The sequence below is a fragment of the Adiantum capillus-veneris genome, chromosome 13 (assembly GCF_014529385.1).
Source record: "Adiantum capillus-veneris isolate H3 chromosome 13, ASM1452938v2, whole genome shotgun sequence".
Classification (NCBI taxonomy): domain Eukaryota; kingdom Viridiplantae; phylum Streptophyta; class Polypodiopsida; order Polypodiales; family Pteridaceae; genus Adiantum; species Adiantum capillus-veneris.
In genome coordinates, this window is record NC_140943.1 from 148,001,059 (window position 1) to 148,018,743 (window position 17,685).

At 46.5% G+C, this 17,685-nt stretch overlaps 1 protein-coding gene across 3 annotated transcripts in view; it reads right to left on the minus strand.

Moving 5' to 3' along the window:
* Positions 1-17,685, minus strand: part of LOC147445053 (uncharacterized) — a 143,376-nt gene that overhangs the window by 62,948 nt on the left and 62,743 nt on the right. The window contains exons 4-12 of one of the 3 annotated variants that reach the window (XM_086527533.1): positions 13,952-14,025; positions 13,752-13,851; positions 13,567-13,637; positions 10,913-11,013; positions 10,673-10,776; positions 10,535-10,588; positions 10,315-10,370; positions 10,201-10,239; positions 9,695-9,839 (exon numbers count right to left, since the gene is read on the minus strand). In XM_086527533.1, the coding sequence (XP_086383659.1) occupies positions 9,695-9,839; positions 10,201-10,239; positions 10,315-10,370; positions 10,535-10,588; positions 10,673-10,776; positions 10,913-11,013; positions 13,567-13,637; positions 13,752-13,851; positions 13,952-14,025 (744 nt within the window). Of the gene's footprint in view, positions 1-9,694; positions 9,840-10,200; positions 10,240-10,314; positions 10,371-10,534; positions 10,589-10,672; positions 10,777-10,912; positions 11,014-13,566; positions 13,638-13,751; positions 13,852-13,951; positions 14,026-17,685 lie in introns of those variants that run through there. The other 2 variants (XM_086527534.1, XM_086527535.1) reach the window with 2 other exon arrangements.

Below are 17,685 nucleotides of genomic sequence, written 5' to 3' on the forward strand. Positions count from 1 at the left end.
CCACTTCTCTCCAGGATTGGCTCCGCCATCGGGACTGTCGTGGAGACACCTCGTACGGCAGCATCAGTAGCTGCCAAGGCGGCTGGCATCCCTTCAGTTCGAGTTTTGGTCAGAGATACCCACACACTCCCGAAGGTCATCCTTCTGCCTCGGGTGAGTGGGGGTTGGTTTAGACAGAGTGTGGAGTACTCGGGTCTCCCGAACCAGTGCTTCATTTGCAGACAGATGGGCAACCTAGCGAAGGCTTGTCCACGGAGGAGACCACGACCCGCACCTCAGCCTCAGCCCCAGCCTGCCAAGGCTGGGCCGCACCCACAGCCAGCGACACAGCGCACAGATTCAGCGCCACCCTCCGAGCCTGGGACTCCAGCGGAGGAGGGGTGGCAGCACGCCCGTGGCCGTCGACGCCAGGGGCCATAGCGACAGCCTGGCACTCAGAGTGGCCCTCAGATGCCTACTCAGTAGCAATGGGTTCCCACGGGGAACCACTTTGGCCCTCTTGAGCAGGAGGAGCCCCCTACGCCAGCCTCCACCTCCACTTCACCCTCGCCAGCCGCCTCGCCTTCCAATCTCCCCTTCCTCCTCATCCCCTCCCCCGCCCTCTGCTCCCGTCCACTCCCCACCTCGCCCCCCCCATGTCTCTATCGCCCCACCCCGTTTCTCTTCTCCCCCTCCCCCCCCCCCCCCCCCCCCCCCCCCAGCCCCTTCTCCCCCTCCTCCTGCTTCAGTACCACAGTCGGCTGAGGAGACTGGTCCCTCGCGGCAGCTAGGAGATCTCTTGGCAGCGCCTTTGCCACGAGTTGCCTAGCGAGAGAGGGTCAGCCCTTCATGCGGCCCCCTCTGCAGATTCAAACATCTTCTCTTGCAACTATCCCTCGTGGTTTGACGAGCATTGACCTTCGACGCCGCTGGGATTTCTTCGATTACGGGTTCACTCGCTTTCTCGGCGATTCCGCAGCAAACCACGAGGTACCCTGCTTCAGAGTCCACGCTTTGTTCCTCGCCGCTAGGGGGACAGAGGCCTTGGACTCAGCAGTTGGTTTCTCCTTCCCCCTCTGTGGTAGGACTGAGACACAGTGGTCCCTCGACTCAATGGTGGGATGGTTGCATACACAGGTTCTTGAGTTCTCTCACCACATGGGAGAACTTGGCGTTACAGACTTGCTGCAGACTTTGTGGCCACTGGCCAAGTTTGCGGTGACACCCCCAGACTCAGCAGGATGTAGACACATTGTGGTGTACTTTTTTGCTGATACGCAGTGTTTGCCTTGCTATGTATACATCCATGAGGACTCCTGGACAGAGGAGGTTGCTTTACGCACGGCTCGCTCTGCTTGGGCTTGGACCAGGCACTCACTGCAGTCTCGCCTATCTAGAGGATGCTCGGATGCGGATTACTCCCCATCCAAGCCAGCCTCGAAGATAGCTCGTCTTGCTGCTGCGGCAGCATCTGTTCTCTCTCGCTCCCCATGAGGATCGTCTCGTGGAACGTGCAGGGACTAGGTGGGCCCCAGTTTCAGCGATAGCGGGGTCGATTGCGTCAGGAGCTTCAGCGTTGCCTTGTGGGAGGAGAGATTGATCTCCTTATGCTTCAGGAGCACCATTTGTTTGAGAGCCGCATTCGGCGATGTGGTCAGATTTTGCGTGGACGCTATGATACCTTTTGGTCAGCTGCTTTTGGACTTGGAGGAATCCAGGGAGGGGTATGTATGACTATTGCGGACTCATTGCAACAGGCCATTGTGGGCAGAGGGATTATTGTGCCAGGCAGGGCTCAGTGGATTACTATGCAGGTTCAGGGTGGCCATGTGGGTTTCCTGAACATCTATGCGCCCAATGTGGCGAGTGCTCATGCAGAGTTTTGGTCACAGATTGTTGAGTCTTTGCCACAGGCTGACCAGTGGTGTGTAGGAGGGGACTTCAACATGTTGGAGGACCCTTCTGACAGCATCGGAGGCAGCCATGCTACTGTGCATGGAGTCGAGTTAGCAGCTTGGGAGAGGTTGTGTATGACTTTGAGGGTCTCGGATACATGGCAGCATTCTGGCTTTGTGAGGCCTCCAGAGAGTCTTGCCTTCTCTAGATCGGACCACAGAGTGGGAGGAGTGAATCTATCGCGCATAGATCGCTTCTACACTAGTGACCACTTCAGTGACTTGGGGGAATCAGTGGGCATCCTGGCAGGGACATCCTTCTCGGACCATGCACCAGTGATCCTCACAGTGGCAGACAAGCAGAGGAGTGGGAGCACGATGCTTCGCATCCCAGAGCGGGTCTTGTTGGACTCAGCACTCAGAGAGAGGGTCGAGGCTCTATGGACAGAGGGCACGGACAACCAGGCTCCACCTGCAGACAGAGTGGCCTCAGGCCTAGCTCAGCTTAGCCACTTCTTTCTCCAGGAGTCTCTGGCTCGACGGGCTACAGCGAGAGAGGAGGAGCAGCGTCTCAGACGAGGCATTGCTTCACTACAGAGGATGCAGGAGCAGCATCCAGACAGTCCATGGTTGGAGGAGCAGTTACAGTAGGCTCGACAGGAGCTTGCTTGCACAGAGGAGAGGCGCCATGAGTTTCCCTTTCACCGACAGGCATCTCAGTGGACTCAGGTGGGTGACAGAGTGACAGGTGCTTTTTTTGAGATAGTGGGACCTCGGCACTCGCATGCCAAGGTCAATCAGTTGAGGAGACCAGATGGGTCAGTTGTTTGTGAGCCAGATGATATGCGTGCAGTTGCTACTGACTTTTACCATGAGCTACTGTCGGCTGAGCCCGAGTCAGAGACACAGGTTGCATGCAGGGAGCAGGTTTGGGCACAGATGCCTTGTCTTGTGACTGAGGAGATGCGCCAGAGGCTAGAGATACCTCTTCAGCTTGAGGAGCTGCACACGGCTCTTAGGGCCCTCCCTCGTGGTAGCTGTCCAAGTGAGGAAAGGCTGACTCCCAGCTTCTTCTTAGAGTACTGGGACCTGCTTGGCCCAGATCTTTGTAGTGCCTTTTAGTACATTCTGCACACAGGAGTGATGCCGGATAGCATGAGTGAGGGCCTGATTTACCTCATTCCAAAGGAGGGTGGCTCCTTGGATGAGATTCGACAGTGGCGCCCCATCACCATTCTCAACTCAGCCTACAAAATTCTTGCCAAGGCTCTGCGTTTGAGGATTCAGCCACTTTTGGAGAGCCTTATACATGGGACTCAGACAGGTTTTGTCAAGGAACGCAGTATCCTAGACAACATCTTCACTTTTTGGGAGGCTTCTGCCCTTGCACGGCTCCGTGGGGAGGACCTTGTGATTCTTCTTCTCGATTTTGAGAAGGCAAGTTGACTGGGACTTTCTAGAGGGCACGCTACGCAGGATGGGCTTCTCAGATGCTTGGATCAGAGGGATGTCAGCTTTGTACAGACAGGCTCACAGTCAGGTGCTGTTGGCAGGAGGTAGAGGTGAGCGCTTCATGCTCACACGTTCGGTCACACAGGGCTGTCCTCTTGCCCCTTTTCTCTTTCTGTTCTATGCGGAGGCGATGAGCAGATTTTTGGTGTCACAGCAGGTTGGTTTGAGAGGCTTAGCACTCCCTATACGGGGAGGCTTCTGGAGGGCCAGGAGGCCAATCTACACAGATGTGAGCAAGCTTTGGAGACCTTCTGCTGTGCATCGGGCGCATTGATCAACTGGAGAAAGACAGTGGCTTTCTCGGTTGGCAGTGCTCCTATGCCAGATTGGATGCCAGGAGAGGGTTTCAGGTGGATTCCTCCAGGGACTGCAGTTCGGTACTTGGGTTGTCAGGTTGGTTTGGACTTGTCCCCCGAGCAGCAAATTGCTCCTCTTCTCCTGTCCATCAGGAGAAAGCTGTTACATTGAAGCTCAGCACGACTTTCGCTGGCTGGTAGAGTAGTAGTTGCCAACCAGGTGTTGTTGGCGACTATGTGGTACATCACTTCTTGCTGGATCTTCTCGAGTTCTTGTATCAGCCAGGTAGAGAGGCTGATCAGGAACTTCCTTTGGTCAGGTCGCAATACTCACATTGCCCGAGCCAAGGTGGCTTGGTCGGTCATCACACCTCCTTGTTCTCAGGGAGGGCTTGGGATCATTGATCCTGCACAACAGAGCAGAGCCCTTCTTGGGAAGTTTGTCGTCAGAGGACTTCTTCCAAGCGAGGAGCCCTGGAAGGAATTCTTGTTGCAGAGGCTTCGTGCCAGGGTGCCTCAGTCAGGAGGTCCTTGGCAACCTTAGACCAGATGGATCTTTTCAGAGCTGCGCCGAGTTGGTTTGAGCAGGAGACTGGAAGACAGATTCGCTGTGAGTTTGCTTCGATCTTGGGAGCTCTTACGGCGTGGCCTAGAGCGTAGACAGCCGACGTGCACAGAGGAGCGCCTACAGCAGCCCCTCGTCTGGAACCCCATGGTTAGCACTCAGAGAGGCCACTTGGTTGGGAGTCGGCCTCATGTTTCTTGGGGTCCCATGGCGGCAGGTCCAGCGCGTGCTCTAGGTGACTGGCTAGAGTTCACAGGTTTGTCAGAGGAGGTGCAGGCTGTCCAGCTGCAGGGCATGAGAGGGGTGCAGAGCATGTGTAAGGACATCTCAGAGTCAGTTCCAGCTGAGTGGCTCACGCCTCTCAAGCCAGTAGCACCCCGGTGGATGGGAGCCTTCACACGACTGGAGGTTCTCATTTCAGTCAGGGCTTGCTCAGAGACTGTCCCAGCCCTGTTCTTCGAGCTTCAGGGTAGGGGACGATTACAACGAGTTGCAGTAGAGGCCCCGCAGGTAGCAGAGTGCTGTCTCCAGAGGATCCGAGTTGTGGGCATCTGTGGGAGGACTTGCGTCATAGACCCTGACCCAGCAGCTCTTGAGACTGGACAGTGGAGGCTATGGGCTTGGGAGTGTTGTCCACTGGCACGAGTACAGTGGGATCCTGGTGAGTGGCTATGGAGGGACCCCTTCTCTTCTGCCGACCGCCCAGGAGTCCCCTTCTTTCAGTACATTGTTCAACTTGGACGTCATATACTTGCAGCGCAGAGAGAGGCCCGCCCCGCTGCAGCACGTCATTGGCAGGAGGAGGGCCTCACAATCGAGTTCTTGGCAGCTTTTTGGCAGAGGCTGTGGGACTCCAGACAGCCGAGGCGAGTCACCTTGTTCCAGTGGCTGGTTGCACACAGAGCCACAGCAGTAGGGAGCTGGCTGGTGCATAGTGGTCTCTCGGCCGCATATGCAGCCTGTGATCAGTTGGTGGAGAGTCAGCGTCACTGTCTTTGGGACTCTCCCTCGGCCCAGCAGGTGTGGCTACGTGTTCTTCGGCTGATGCCTGCCCTCTCCACGACTCGACAGTACACTTGGGGGGCAGCGGCTTAGTCCACCCTCACGGGCCCAGCACTTCAGTTTGAGCTATCTTCCACCAGCAGGATGGTAGTGATACAAGGGGGGCGACCTACACTCCAGCCTGCTACAGAGATTACTCCACAGGAGTGGTGCAGTGAGAGAGAGGAGTGTTGGGAGCTCATCAACGGCCTAGCTCTCTGGTTCATCTGGCGGGCCCGCTGTTTCCGCATCTTTGAGGCTCGTCCTGTGCCACCAGCAAAGACTGTTCGTGACTTTTGGCTAGAGCTGATCCATACTCTCAGAGGACAGCTTGAGGGACTACAGGGCAGCTCCGACCGCATGCGGGAGGGCCGCGAGGCTTTTCTTCGACTCTGGCGCCCTGGGCCTTTCTACACCATAGTCCAGGGGGTGCTCAGATGGCACTACTGTCCACCTGTGTGGCTCTTCCCTCCTCCCATCTCTTGATTTAGCCTCATTGTATATATGCTGTTTTTTCATTGGGAGAGTCTCCCCATCATGCTTGTTGTAGCCCTCTCTTGCAGAGGTGGATGTAGCCCTATGGGCAATTTTCATTAACTAATAGAAGGATCTTTTTCTCCAAAAAAAAAAAAAGCTCTTAAAAGATTGTAGCTACAGGAACTGCCATCATGAACGGACAAACTCTCATGTGTCAGTTGATGGGTGACGGTAAACATCACGAAGGAGTTTCCCTAAGTTCGGTGGAAAGGGCCGGGTTACGAGTGCCCCTGATGCGTCACATGATGGGTGACGGGTGCATCAATAAAGGGGCATCCCGTAGGCTAAGGAGGAAATCCGAACTGAGTAAGAAAATACGCGTAAGAACGCAAGCACAAGAATAAAGATGGGTTCAATGAAGCTTTTTACGAAAAGCAGGAACAGTCGCGGGAAGGGAGATGCTTTCCCGCGAGGAGTCTGTGTCTGCATCGCATCTGTGTCGTGTCTTGCATCCAGGGACGCCTGGAATGTGTTCGTGTAGCATTATTTTCACTAACTGAGTGAGTTTTTAAAGTTTGAACAGGTTCACACTTTATTTTATAAAGTGGCCGGTCACTTTTAAGTGACCAGCCCTTTCATTAATAAAATAAAGCAAGCAAGGCTCTTATAAAAAAAAAAAAAAAGCCAGTGCTAAAACCTACGCAGGGGGCTGAAATCTGCGATCTCTCTCTCTTCTCTCTAGAAAGCGCCAACTTCAGCGATTTTCTCTCTCCTCTCTCTAGGAGCACCAGGCTCTGCTTTTTGGGCCTCTATTCCCACCGGGTGCCGGGGCTTATAAAAGGACAATCAGCGTTCAGTTTCTCAGGAGGTCGGGAGCAGCAGCAAGAACTAGCGCTGGGATTCTGGAGCACGTGCTGGCGACAGAGTTTGCAAGTGTTCGCGTGACGACTGAGTACGGAGGTCGATTCTCTGAGCAAGGAGCGACAGGTATAAGGTGTTCATACGCATTGAGAATTGTTGCTCTGTGTGGTTTGTTTTGCAGGAATCTCCCGTCTTACGGGAAGGCCCTTCACGGGAAGTACGGCTTCACGCCTAGGTCCCTTACGGGAAAGTACGGCTTCGCGCCTAAGTCCCTTAGGGGAAGGAATGGCCTTGTGCCCAAGCCCTTTACGGGAAAGCACGACCTACGGGTCTAAGATTACAGAACGGAGGGGTTTCCTCGGGTTCTCGTGCTTGTATAAGAATTCTCCCTGAATAAAAGAATACTCTTAACGGGGGGGGGGGGGGGGGGGGGGGGGGGGGACCAGCCCATCTTCTGGTCCCCAATATTGTGTTGATCTTCTCCCTTCTCTCCCTTTTGCAAAGTATTTTATTTTCAGATTTCTAAGTGCTCGTGTACGCTTCCGTTTTGTGACAGTTTCACAGAAACGGGTTCAGTATGGAAAGATTACCCCCCTTCCAATACTCTCTTGAGGCTCCATCACTGGCAATTACACGAACGGAGATTAATAAAATCATCCGACAGGATCTTATACAGTTGGATACTAAGAGGACATGGGTAGACCATACACAAGAATTGGGCACGAAGATGGCCGACTACAAAGAAAACTTCCTACAACTATCTGAAGATGGATTTGTGATTCGCCCGAGTTACATGGATACCCACCCGTCTCATGGTTTGAGATGTGCTATTGGTCAGATTCGTACATCCTCACACCAGTTGGAAATTGAATTTGGCAGATTTAGGGGAATTCCACCTGAGAGCAGAATTTGCAAGTTATGCGGAATGGAGCTAGAGACAGAATTACACTATATATATGCCACTGCACAGTATACTATGAGATACGTGGGCGTTTTCATTGCCTCTTTAAAGAAGGCTTTGGACCTCTAGATAGAATCATGCAATACCAAGATCAAAGATGCTTAGGCTTGTACCTACTGGAACTACATTGGCACAGGGATAATCTAATGAGAAGACAAAGAGCACTATAGCCTCAGAGGCAGATCACAGATTTCTTTGGATCGAGAGAAGCAGGAGTGGAAGGGGAAGCAAGAGGCCAGCAGCCAACACAAAGGAGTACCCACATTCATACCAAAGGCACCCTAATTGACAGAGCGATTGAGCTTAGGAAATCGAGACGACCACGACCAAGATGCAGAAGCACACTTCACCGGAGGAGACTACAACAAAGGATTAGAAGCATTCTTGCCAAATACCCAGAATGCTCCTAAGAAGTTTATTTAATACTTTGTATTTAGTTTTTTCACATTTACTTTCACACTTTCACACTTTTCACACTTAGTACTTTAGTACTAAGGTACCCAGACATTGTAACAGATTCACCACTGTTGTAGCAGTTTGGTCTCATAGGTCATTCTGGCCTTTTGAAGACATTAATGTAACATTTCATTTCGTTTCATTTCTCTCTCTCTCTCTCTCTCTCTCTCTCTCTCTCTCTCTCTCTCTCTCTCTCTCTCAAAGTTCGGTTATTGCAGTTAATGTTCGTATGTTGCTATTGAGTTCTCGCTTCAGTATCCAAGTCTGTTACACTACTATGTTATGAAGCTTCTTCTTTTCAAGCTCATAACTAAACCCATGGATTCCACTCCTTTTCTCTACAATAAACTTATATTGATTACTTATTGATGCTTTCAAGGAGAGGAGAATGACATATAAGGATCAAGTTGCTTATGTCATGGAAATCGTAACCTCAACGGTCTTATGTATATTCAAGGTTCTCTTTGTTGTAAAGAGCTCCAAGAGCACGAGTAATGAAAAGCCTTTTGAGGAAAGGTCTGCGTTATAAAATCCGGCCCTCAATCTTGTGTCGTCTCATGTTAATCTTTCCTTAAATTTGGTTATAAGCATACTAGTAATATGTCTCTGTAAATGATGCTTGGTTATGCACCCCAAAATGTAAGCTATGCTAAGGTGAATTTATGCCTAAAGCAAGCTAAAACTAATTAAAGTTTCAATGAAGTACACATCTCAATTGACCTTAAATGACAAAGCAATTTATACAAATTGAGCTTTGAGCATTGGATTTCAAGTTATACATGTACAACCCACCCAGAAACTTAATATGATTTATACACACAACCATCTCAGGTAAGAAAATGAGTATCACATTACAAATTTTGAGCAAGGGGATGCTTAACTTCCTGCCCCCATAGCTCCATAATCTTGAGTAGCGATTGTGCCTTTTCCCAGCTGTATAAGCTTGACTTCATAGACCATGCACTTGGGGGTACTCAATTTAGTTGCATAATCCTCCATGGCTTCAGAACGTGATACAGCTCTATTATTCTTATCAAACATTGTGCCAACTAAGACACGGTATAAGGAAGCTTCTTCCCAACTCAGTGGGCCCAATAGACTATTCCTTCATTGAATGCGACTCAACCTCCTACACAAAAAAGCCCTTTTCTTTCCCAGGCATGTCTTCACTCTCATCCACTTTCAACTTGCTCATTGATCCTTCACTTCTAATTGTGCATCAGGTTTCATCATATGGGCTAACTTTCTTGCATCATTTCAGTAGGGAATATCACGCACTAGTTCATAAGATGTACATAGCAACAACTCAAATTGAGAATTTGCATCGCTATACCTGCATGCGATGAACTTTTTTGGAACTGTTTCGATGAAATCAAATTATTTCTTTGCAATTAGCACTCAAGGTTCCTGATTTGGAACAGTTTTGATGAACACAATAACCTCCGCAGACATGCACCATTAGCAAACTTTAACACATCAGGTACTGTCCGCACAAAATAAAACATGTCTTGAATTTGCATCTAAAATCCAAACAGAGCGCCTACCCTTGAGCACCATGATTACTGTGTCTGGGACTAGTGCAAAAAGAAGGAAGAAACAAACAAACAAAATAAGAAAGCCAAAGTCTCATAGGAGGAGTTATTCAACAAACCTCTTTTATCTCCTTCCACATGTCATTGGCTGAAAATTCACCATCTTTGCCTGACAGTGAGAAGCAAGGACATGCAGACACATGCACTTCATTAGTGTTCTGGGCTGCAATTGCAAAAGTTAGTGGTGAATGACCCTTTGCTGTCCTGCATTCCATCCAGAGAAAAGAATTAAATTTTATATTGACCTCTTGGGCTTAAAAGCGCACTTGATTGTTTTCATCAGAAACTCAACATTGCAATCCAAAACATCTTTTAATGAAGCTATTCAGACAGTACTATGTTACAGCAGTATTGTCATTACATTTAGAACTAAGAAATACATGCACGTCTCTGCAGTCATCTCACATGAACAAAAAGACCAAAATATCACAATGTGATTGAGAGATTCCAATGCTAGTTAAAAGCAACAAAAAAGATGTCCAAAACTGGATAACCAAGAATCAACAGAAAGTAAGCAAATTGCAGACCAACCCTCAGACAAAAGAGCAAAGGAGCAGCAACTTGCTTGTGATGTAAAAGGACGCCACTGACACCATCTTCTTCTCTGCTAAAAGGTTGAAATAGTTAAGAACCATGTGAAACCATGATGTCAAAAAGAGACCCACAAAGAGAACATTACTTGAAGCTTTCATTGAAATGGCCACCAGATAAGTGCGATAATCCACCGACAGAATTCTGTGAAACCAGCATGCACAGAATGTCTCATTGACTAGTCACTGACTATTTCAAAGCCTGTTCCCCCATATGCCATACCAACCAGCTAACCTAGGATAAATGAAAATCGCAAAGAGTTCAAACAGATTGTGTGCATTTCCAATCATGTAAACCCACGATCTTACCGCCCAGGTAAAAAGCAAGCTTACGCTTGCATTACCCTTTCCTGTATTGACCACCTGTCATAATCACAAACTTTTAGTTACGTATCCCATTTATTGCTAAGCCCCAATTTGACACCTGCATGGCTCTGGAGAGCTTACTGTGTAAGAGAAAACTGCTGAAGGCAAGCAGCTCTCTCTGTAGTTGTTCGGAATAAAAGGAGATATTTGACGACATGATATTTTCAGCTCTGGATCTGGTTCCCCTGTTTGTAGAGAAACCATACAGGCGAAGCTCGTTAACAACCAGCTTCACTGACCATCTCTAACAGAGGAACTTCAGACCACAAAGCCGCAAAAGACATGTACTAAAAATTCAAAAATGGAGGGAATTCAGTTCACCTTCATAGATTGTCCAAGCTCTTGGGAAAACAGCATGGTAGGTTGAATGCTGGCCATCCATATTCCAGTCCCAAGATGAGATACCAGCATTTTCCACTGCTCTGCACCAAGCAAATAATCAACCGTTGATAGACCAAAACCCGAAGTCTCTCGCTAATACACTCTTACGAAAATCATCATTTTGCAAATTTTTGTAGGAACTTCACATTGCAAGAGAGAGTTTTAGGGTTTTAGCAAAATCTGCATAAGGGTTGTTTCCTTGAATTGGTATTTATTTTTAACAAACAGCTATGTAAGGTTCAACAGCTGCTGCAAATTTCTTTATACCAAGATACATCCAGGAAAAACCCAGCTTCGCCTTAAAGGAAAGTGCACGTTTATAGACTCAAAAGTACCAGCAATTATACAACCATGACCTCTATCATGCATAGTACTGACTGAATACTACAATGTCACCACTAACTTCATCAGTGCCCATAGCAAATAGGTACCACACATGATGCAGACCTTAACTGCTAAACAGACCAGCAGTTTTAAGGGATTGCCAGGCCTGTTTTCGGGTTTCTTTTCCTGTGTTTTGGGTTTCATTGGTTAACCTCAAGTATTCCTACAATTCTTCACTTTAATGGGGAGCAGGCACTGATGCAATTGTGTAAGGCTCAAAAACCAATGCCAAAGGTGATTCCACCTCCACTGTTAATACAGAAGGCATGGAAATTGTCACCAATGTATTTGAAGTTTTTAAATCATGTGCATAACTGACTCATGCCGAAGATACACCTATGGAAGCAGTATGCCTCGTCATCAACAGTCGATCTGAACTGCTGAAGGCCCATTGGAAGATGACTTGGAAACCTTGAAAGTTTGCTAACTACCTGCCAAAATTTATACCATGGAAGTCATCAATTCGAAGAGGATGACACCTATTGATATAGACCAGGGCCTTCATGCCTTCATTTCATTGAAGAATGTAAAAAGTTGGATGCTGATATATTTGGGCAAGCACCGGTCTCATGCAAGGGCCAACATAGATTTAGCTAAGCTCATGCAGAGGAATCTCCTCCAGCTCAAGATAACCCTCCTCCATAGTTGGACAGCCAAGAGGAGGTACCCACTATCACCCATGCAAGCACAGAGGGTATGGTGGTAAATCTTGGGACAAACCTTCCACCTCATCTTCTCCATCGTCTTCTTTTTCCATCTTGGGTGATTATATGCATAACACAATAGCAATTTTGATAGCCAACAATGAAAAGAAGTCCTTAGACTATTGTGACCAAGGGGTCGTGCAGTAACATCTATCAGACTATTAATAACTTGACACAAAGACAATAACCAAGACCAACTCTGAAGCTGAGATTCAACACAGTCAAGTAGACCACAAACCAAACAATTCTATAGACAGCAACGGGACCAATTAGCACATATGATGGACCCTCTGCTTTTAGTATATCATCACAGGGATCCAGAATTGGTTCAGAAACAGGAATTGGAAAAAGTGTGGACAATCACTCCATGTCACCGAAACGGGTAAAAAAAGGGAAATAAGCTGCACCTTTTCGCAGTTCCTCTTTGTAAACGATAGAGCCAAACAAGAACCTTCCATACTCATACACAACCTGTTCTCATTATTCCAGATCTTTCAAAATCATGTGTCCTTAGATGTGACGCTTATCAAAACAGTCATGGTTCTGTGTTGAGGTAAGAAGGGCATGTGGTGGCATATATTCGAATGATCATCAGAATTTCCAACATTTTAGAATGTCCAGCATCCTCTTTAATAATTGATTTGTTTAAATATACCAATAAGATGGGCCAACTTTCTATCATTGTTTCACTTTCTGACTCTAAACTCAAGGGGAAGACAAACACACTTGTCGGGCTAATTTCTCATCAACCTCACATTGCTTCACATACCGTTGTTTCTTGCCAAGATTTAGACACACTTCTGAGGCTTTTATGCTTTGGATGGCAGAGATCTATGACATGACCACGTCTATATTAATTTCTTTTGGATAATACCCTAGCTACAGATCTCTTCTCTGTCATGAGAATTCAAAGATCACCAAGCAACTACAACCAAGAGTCATTTTTGAGCCGCATGCTCCACCATATGCTGCACTTCAAGCGGCACTTCCTACCATCAAATCCAAAGAAGAAGGTGAATAAAGAGTGTTTGATTCATCAATAAGTCAAATATGATCGAGCCAAGATGCCTGATGTATTGTACTACATTTTTACCTTGACATTTTAGTTTGCCAACTGCTTTTGCTGGAAACCTTAAGTTGATCTGACTACTTGAGCAAAAGCTCACTTTATTCATGTTCACAAGAATATCAACGAACTACATCGTTTTTTGTGAGTGATCGAGGTGGGCGGATGACAAATTGGACAATCCAAGATTGTAAATTCTAAGTTGGTAGCTGTGCATATCAATAATAGAGCTAGGAGAAGTATCTTAGCTTCCACTTAATGAATATGCCAACAACACCACCACAAAATCTATGAGTAAATCCTGAAGAATGGCAAAAGATGGAGAAAGTGATGGCTTTCAGAACTCACATGTTTAACTAAACAGAAGAACTACTCTAATTTAAATATTTTATCTGTACGGGCAGGTCTCTTCTATTTGTAGAAAGCTATAGACAGTTTACCCAAGTTCTGTTGGCCGACCAGGGTACAGCACAGAGCTGTACTTTTTTCCTCCATCACGTGAAACAAACACCTGAAGGCGTGTTGAAAATACAGCATGGAGCAAAGGACCTCAAAAAGTCAGAAACTTTACAACTGCATCGAACAGTACATCAGAAATTTACAAATTTTCCACTGGTCAGCTTACCGAGAACTGATTTGCCAACACTGGTGCTTCTTCACAAACACCAGGAACCAGCTGCCACCGCCTGAACTCGCCTCTAAATCCGCGACCTATACTCCCAGAGCTACAGAGAATAAGAAAAATTCATAATGTAAACAGCAAGCAAGACATGTTTTATTCGTGACTAAACACTTAGGAAAAACAATCCTTTGATTCAAGCATACCCCATTCCACCAAGTGGGACACCATGACAAGCTGATGGATGAATCTGTCGACTGAAGGGATCGATTGGTGGTGTCTACGGCATCAAACAACTACATTTTAATAAATTGATCAACAATTAAAAGCAATGTATATTTTATTGTGCACACTAACAAGCTGACAAATGAAGCAAATACCACAAAGTGATGCCACGTCAATTGATCAACAATTAAAAGCAATGTATATTTTATTGTGCACACTAACAAGCTGACATATGAAGCAAATACCACAAAGTGATGACACGTCACTGCTACCGATATTAAACAGACAAGAAGAGAGAGAGAGATGCCTGAAATTGGTGACACAGACAGCCATACGGTCCTGGAATCGTGCCATGTTGCTGCCATACTGTACTGTTGATGTGGCATGAGACTTGTGTTTAGCGAGGTGCTATTGGGCGCAAAGCTTTTGTATCAGATGCTTTTCAGAGTCAAGCTTTTGTGTCAGTTGTTTTTGGCTACAATACCTATAAAACTGTACCCCCCGGCATCACTTCTGCTAGATCAGTGCATGGTTGCACAGTTGCAAAGTGACTCCTGTAGCAGGGCTACAATGTCACTGGCACATGACAGGCAATTATGTGCAGTTGTTCTAGAGTTCACACTGGACGGACTCTCTCCTGGGCAGTGACACGTGGCGAGTAGTGGACACCATGTCCAGATCACCACCACCGCGGTTTAGAGATAGACTTAGCTGGATTGGGATATTTTGCTAGCTGTTGGTGGCTCTTTATGATTACACATATGTGTGGTTGGTACTAGTCAACGGACACGAGATGATCATCCACTTTCTATGGTCTAGCGTCTTGAGTCTTGAGTCCAACACACCACACTTGCACTCTCCCTACACATTGGAGCCTCGACACCCCCATTGTACCTGTTAGTCCTGAGCTTGGAGCTGAGTGTGCCGTTGGGTTAAAGGCCTAAATAACCCCTTTCGTACATTTTTATACTTTGTCCAGGTTCACATTGAACCTAGACACAATTTTTTAAAGTCACTTATAATAAAACTGGAAAAGCCCAAAAACTTATTAGTGAGTTTTCCCCAAATCGTGCGAGCCCTTTCTTTCTCTTTGCTTTCGATCCCTAGCGCTTCTACTCTGCTGCACTCGTGCCTCGCTCTACCCGTCCCAATCTTGCACTCCTTCACCTCGCGCATCTACTGGTAGCCTCTCCTTCGCGCTTTCAACTGGTATTAGAGCCCTTGGGCCCAAAACAGGCCCTACGCAGGTTGCTGGACAACAAGCTATATTGATTTCCCGCATCCATTTTCGCTTCCATTGCGAAGCCCCTTGCTTCCGGCGTCAAGGTCACCAAAACTGCCAAAACAGGCTGTTTTTAGGTCAAAACATGTGATTTGGAGGTTATTACAGGTTATAGCAGCAATATACAGATGTACCAAATTTATGGGATCACATGTATTGATGTTTTATGCGAGGTTATTACAAGTTATAGCAGCAATATACAGATGTACCAAATTTATGGGATAACATGTATTGATGTTATTACAAGTTATAGCAGCAATATACACATGTACCAAATTTATGGGATCACATGTATTGATGTTTTGTGCGAGGATTTGAGTGAAAAGCTGAGTACAAGTGATCTAAATTGCATATTCAGCTGAAAATTCAGATTTGGACAGTTTCATATAAAGAAATTGTGGTCTTTTGTATGCAAAGTCTTGTGGTTGCTCCTAATTGCTGAAATTTTCAGCCTATTGCATCTTTCTTGTATACACACTTGTGGTTGAGTCAAGATGGCTCCGCATCTGGCACTAAAAGTTTGATGGAAATCAAACGATTCGTAGGTCGAGGCTTCGACCTTTGGCAAGAACGCATGCAAGGTATCCTTTTCTTAAAGGATTGTGAAGATGCATTGGAAGAGAATAAGCCGCAAGGTTTGTCTAACTTAGAGTGGGCCAGGTTGAATAAGAAGGCCATGGCCTACATCAGAATGGCTATTAATGATGACATTTTGACAAACATCAAGCGTTTGAACTTTGCTCATGCAATATGGCAAAAGCTAAAGTCCAATTATGAGAACACCACGCCTGTGAACCAGGTGCATTTGATGCGAAAGTTGGTGAATATGTAGCTTGATGACTCGAAGTCAGCTTCTGAGCATTTGAGTGCTTTTACAGGTATGTTGAGTCAATTGCAAGACAATGGGCTTCAGCAATTTGATAATAAGTTGAAAGCTATTTTCTTACTTATGATGTTGCCAGATACTTGGGAAACATTGGTTGTTTCCTTAAGTAACAATCCCAGCCTCACATATGACAGTGTGAGAGGGTCTATTCTCAATGAAGAGATTAGACGCAAGTCTAGTGAAGAAGGTGGCAGTTCTGGCTACAATGCAAGAGGTAGAAATCAAAAGCGTGATGCGGACAACACGACTCAAAATAGAAGTAAGAGCGAGACAAAGGATAAAGATGTCACTAGTTATCAATGTGGCAGAAAGGGTCAGAAGAAACACGATTGCAGGTATTTCAAGAAAGAGCAGGATAGGAAGAAGGAAACACAAGAGAAGAAGAAGAAAGATGAGAAGAAAGGGGAAAAATCAGCAGGTGATTCCTCCAAGGATGCTGAAAATGCAAATGATCCTCTAGTGTGGCCATTGAGGAGTTGTCAGACGTTGAGGAAATCTTGGTTGCGGCTTCATGCCCCTCAGATTTGGCGATAGCTAATACAAAAGACATGCTCATCTCAAAGAAAGATGTCATTGATGCATTGCTTAGTGTTAATGATAACATATCCCAGTAGATATCCCAGTAGATTCTGGTCTCTTTCCATGAGACTCAATCTTTGGAGTGTTTTGCTACATATGCTGCAGGCAATTATAGCAAGTTGTACCTTGGTGATAATTTTGCTTGTCATATTGAAGGAATGGATACCATGCGTTTAGCTCACAATGGTCAAGAGCTTGTATTGAATGATGTCAGGTTTATACCAGGCCTTAAGAAAAGTTTGCTATCAGTTGGCCAGTTAGATGCACATGGTTTTACTACCATCTTTGTTGGTGGTTCATGGAAGTTGCTTAAGGGCTTTATGCTTGTTGACAAAGGGCTTAAAAGAGGTACTTTGCACTACCTTCGATGTAAAGCTTTGCTTGGCAAGTTTCTTGCTGTTGCTGAAGTTGCTTCACATACGGAATTGTGGCATAAGAGACTTGGTCATATGAGCCAAAAGGGTATTGATGTGCTTTCTTCTTTGAAGAGGGTTGATGTAAAAGGCAAAAACTTGGATGTTAGGTGCAGCGGAATGAATGTTGTATTTTCTCAAGATTAGTGATCTTTATTGCTCAAGGTTCCTTTTCGTTCTTAGGGAAAGAGAGAGCTTTCCGTCTTGTAGAGTGCTGTGGTCACGAACAAAGTGAGTGGATTGTGCGTGCAAGTGAATGAGACTTAGAGAAGGAGAGAGAAGAGATACGACACCGAGAGGTTTGTAAAACCCTCCTCCGAAGGCCCCACTCTCGTCGGCGAGAGTGATCTACTTGATTGCACAAATGCGTACAATGCAAATGCAATGGACTGATGCAATGAGACTATGCCGATGACGACGACGACTTGGGTTGAAATCTGGGCTCTTCTTGATGCTGATTTCTTGGACTGTTCAAGGCTGAAAATGGTTGGTCCTTGTCTGGGGTTCTGTTATAGATTCATAGGCTGAAACTGAAAACGCTGATGTGCCTTTGCT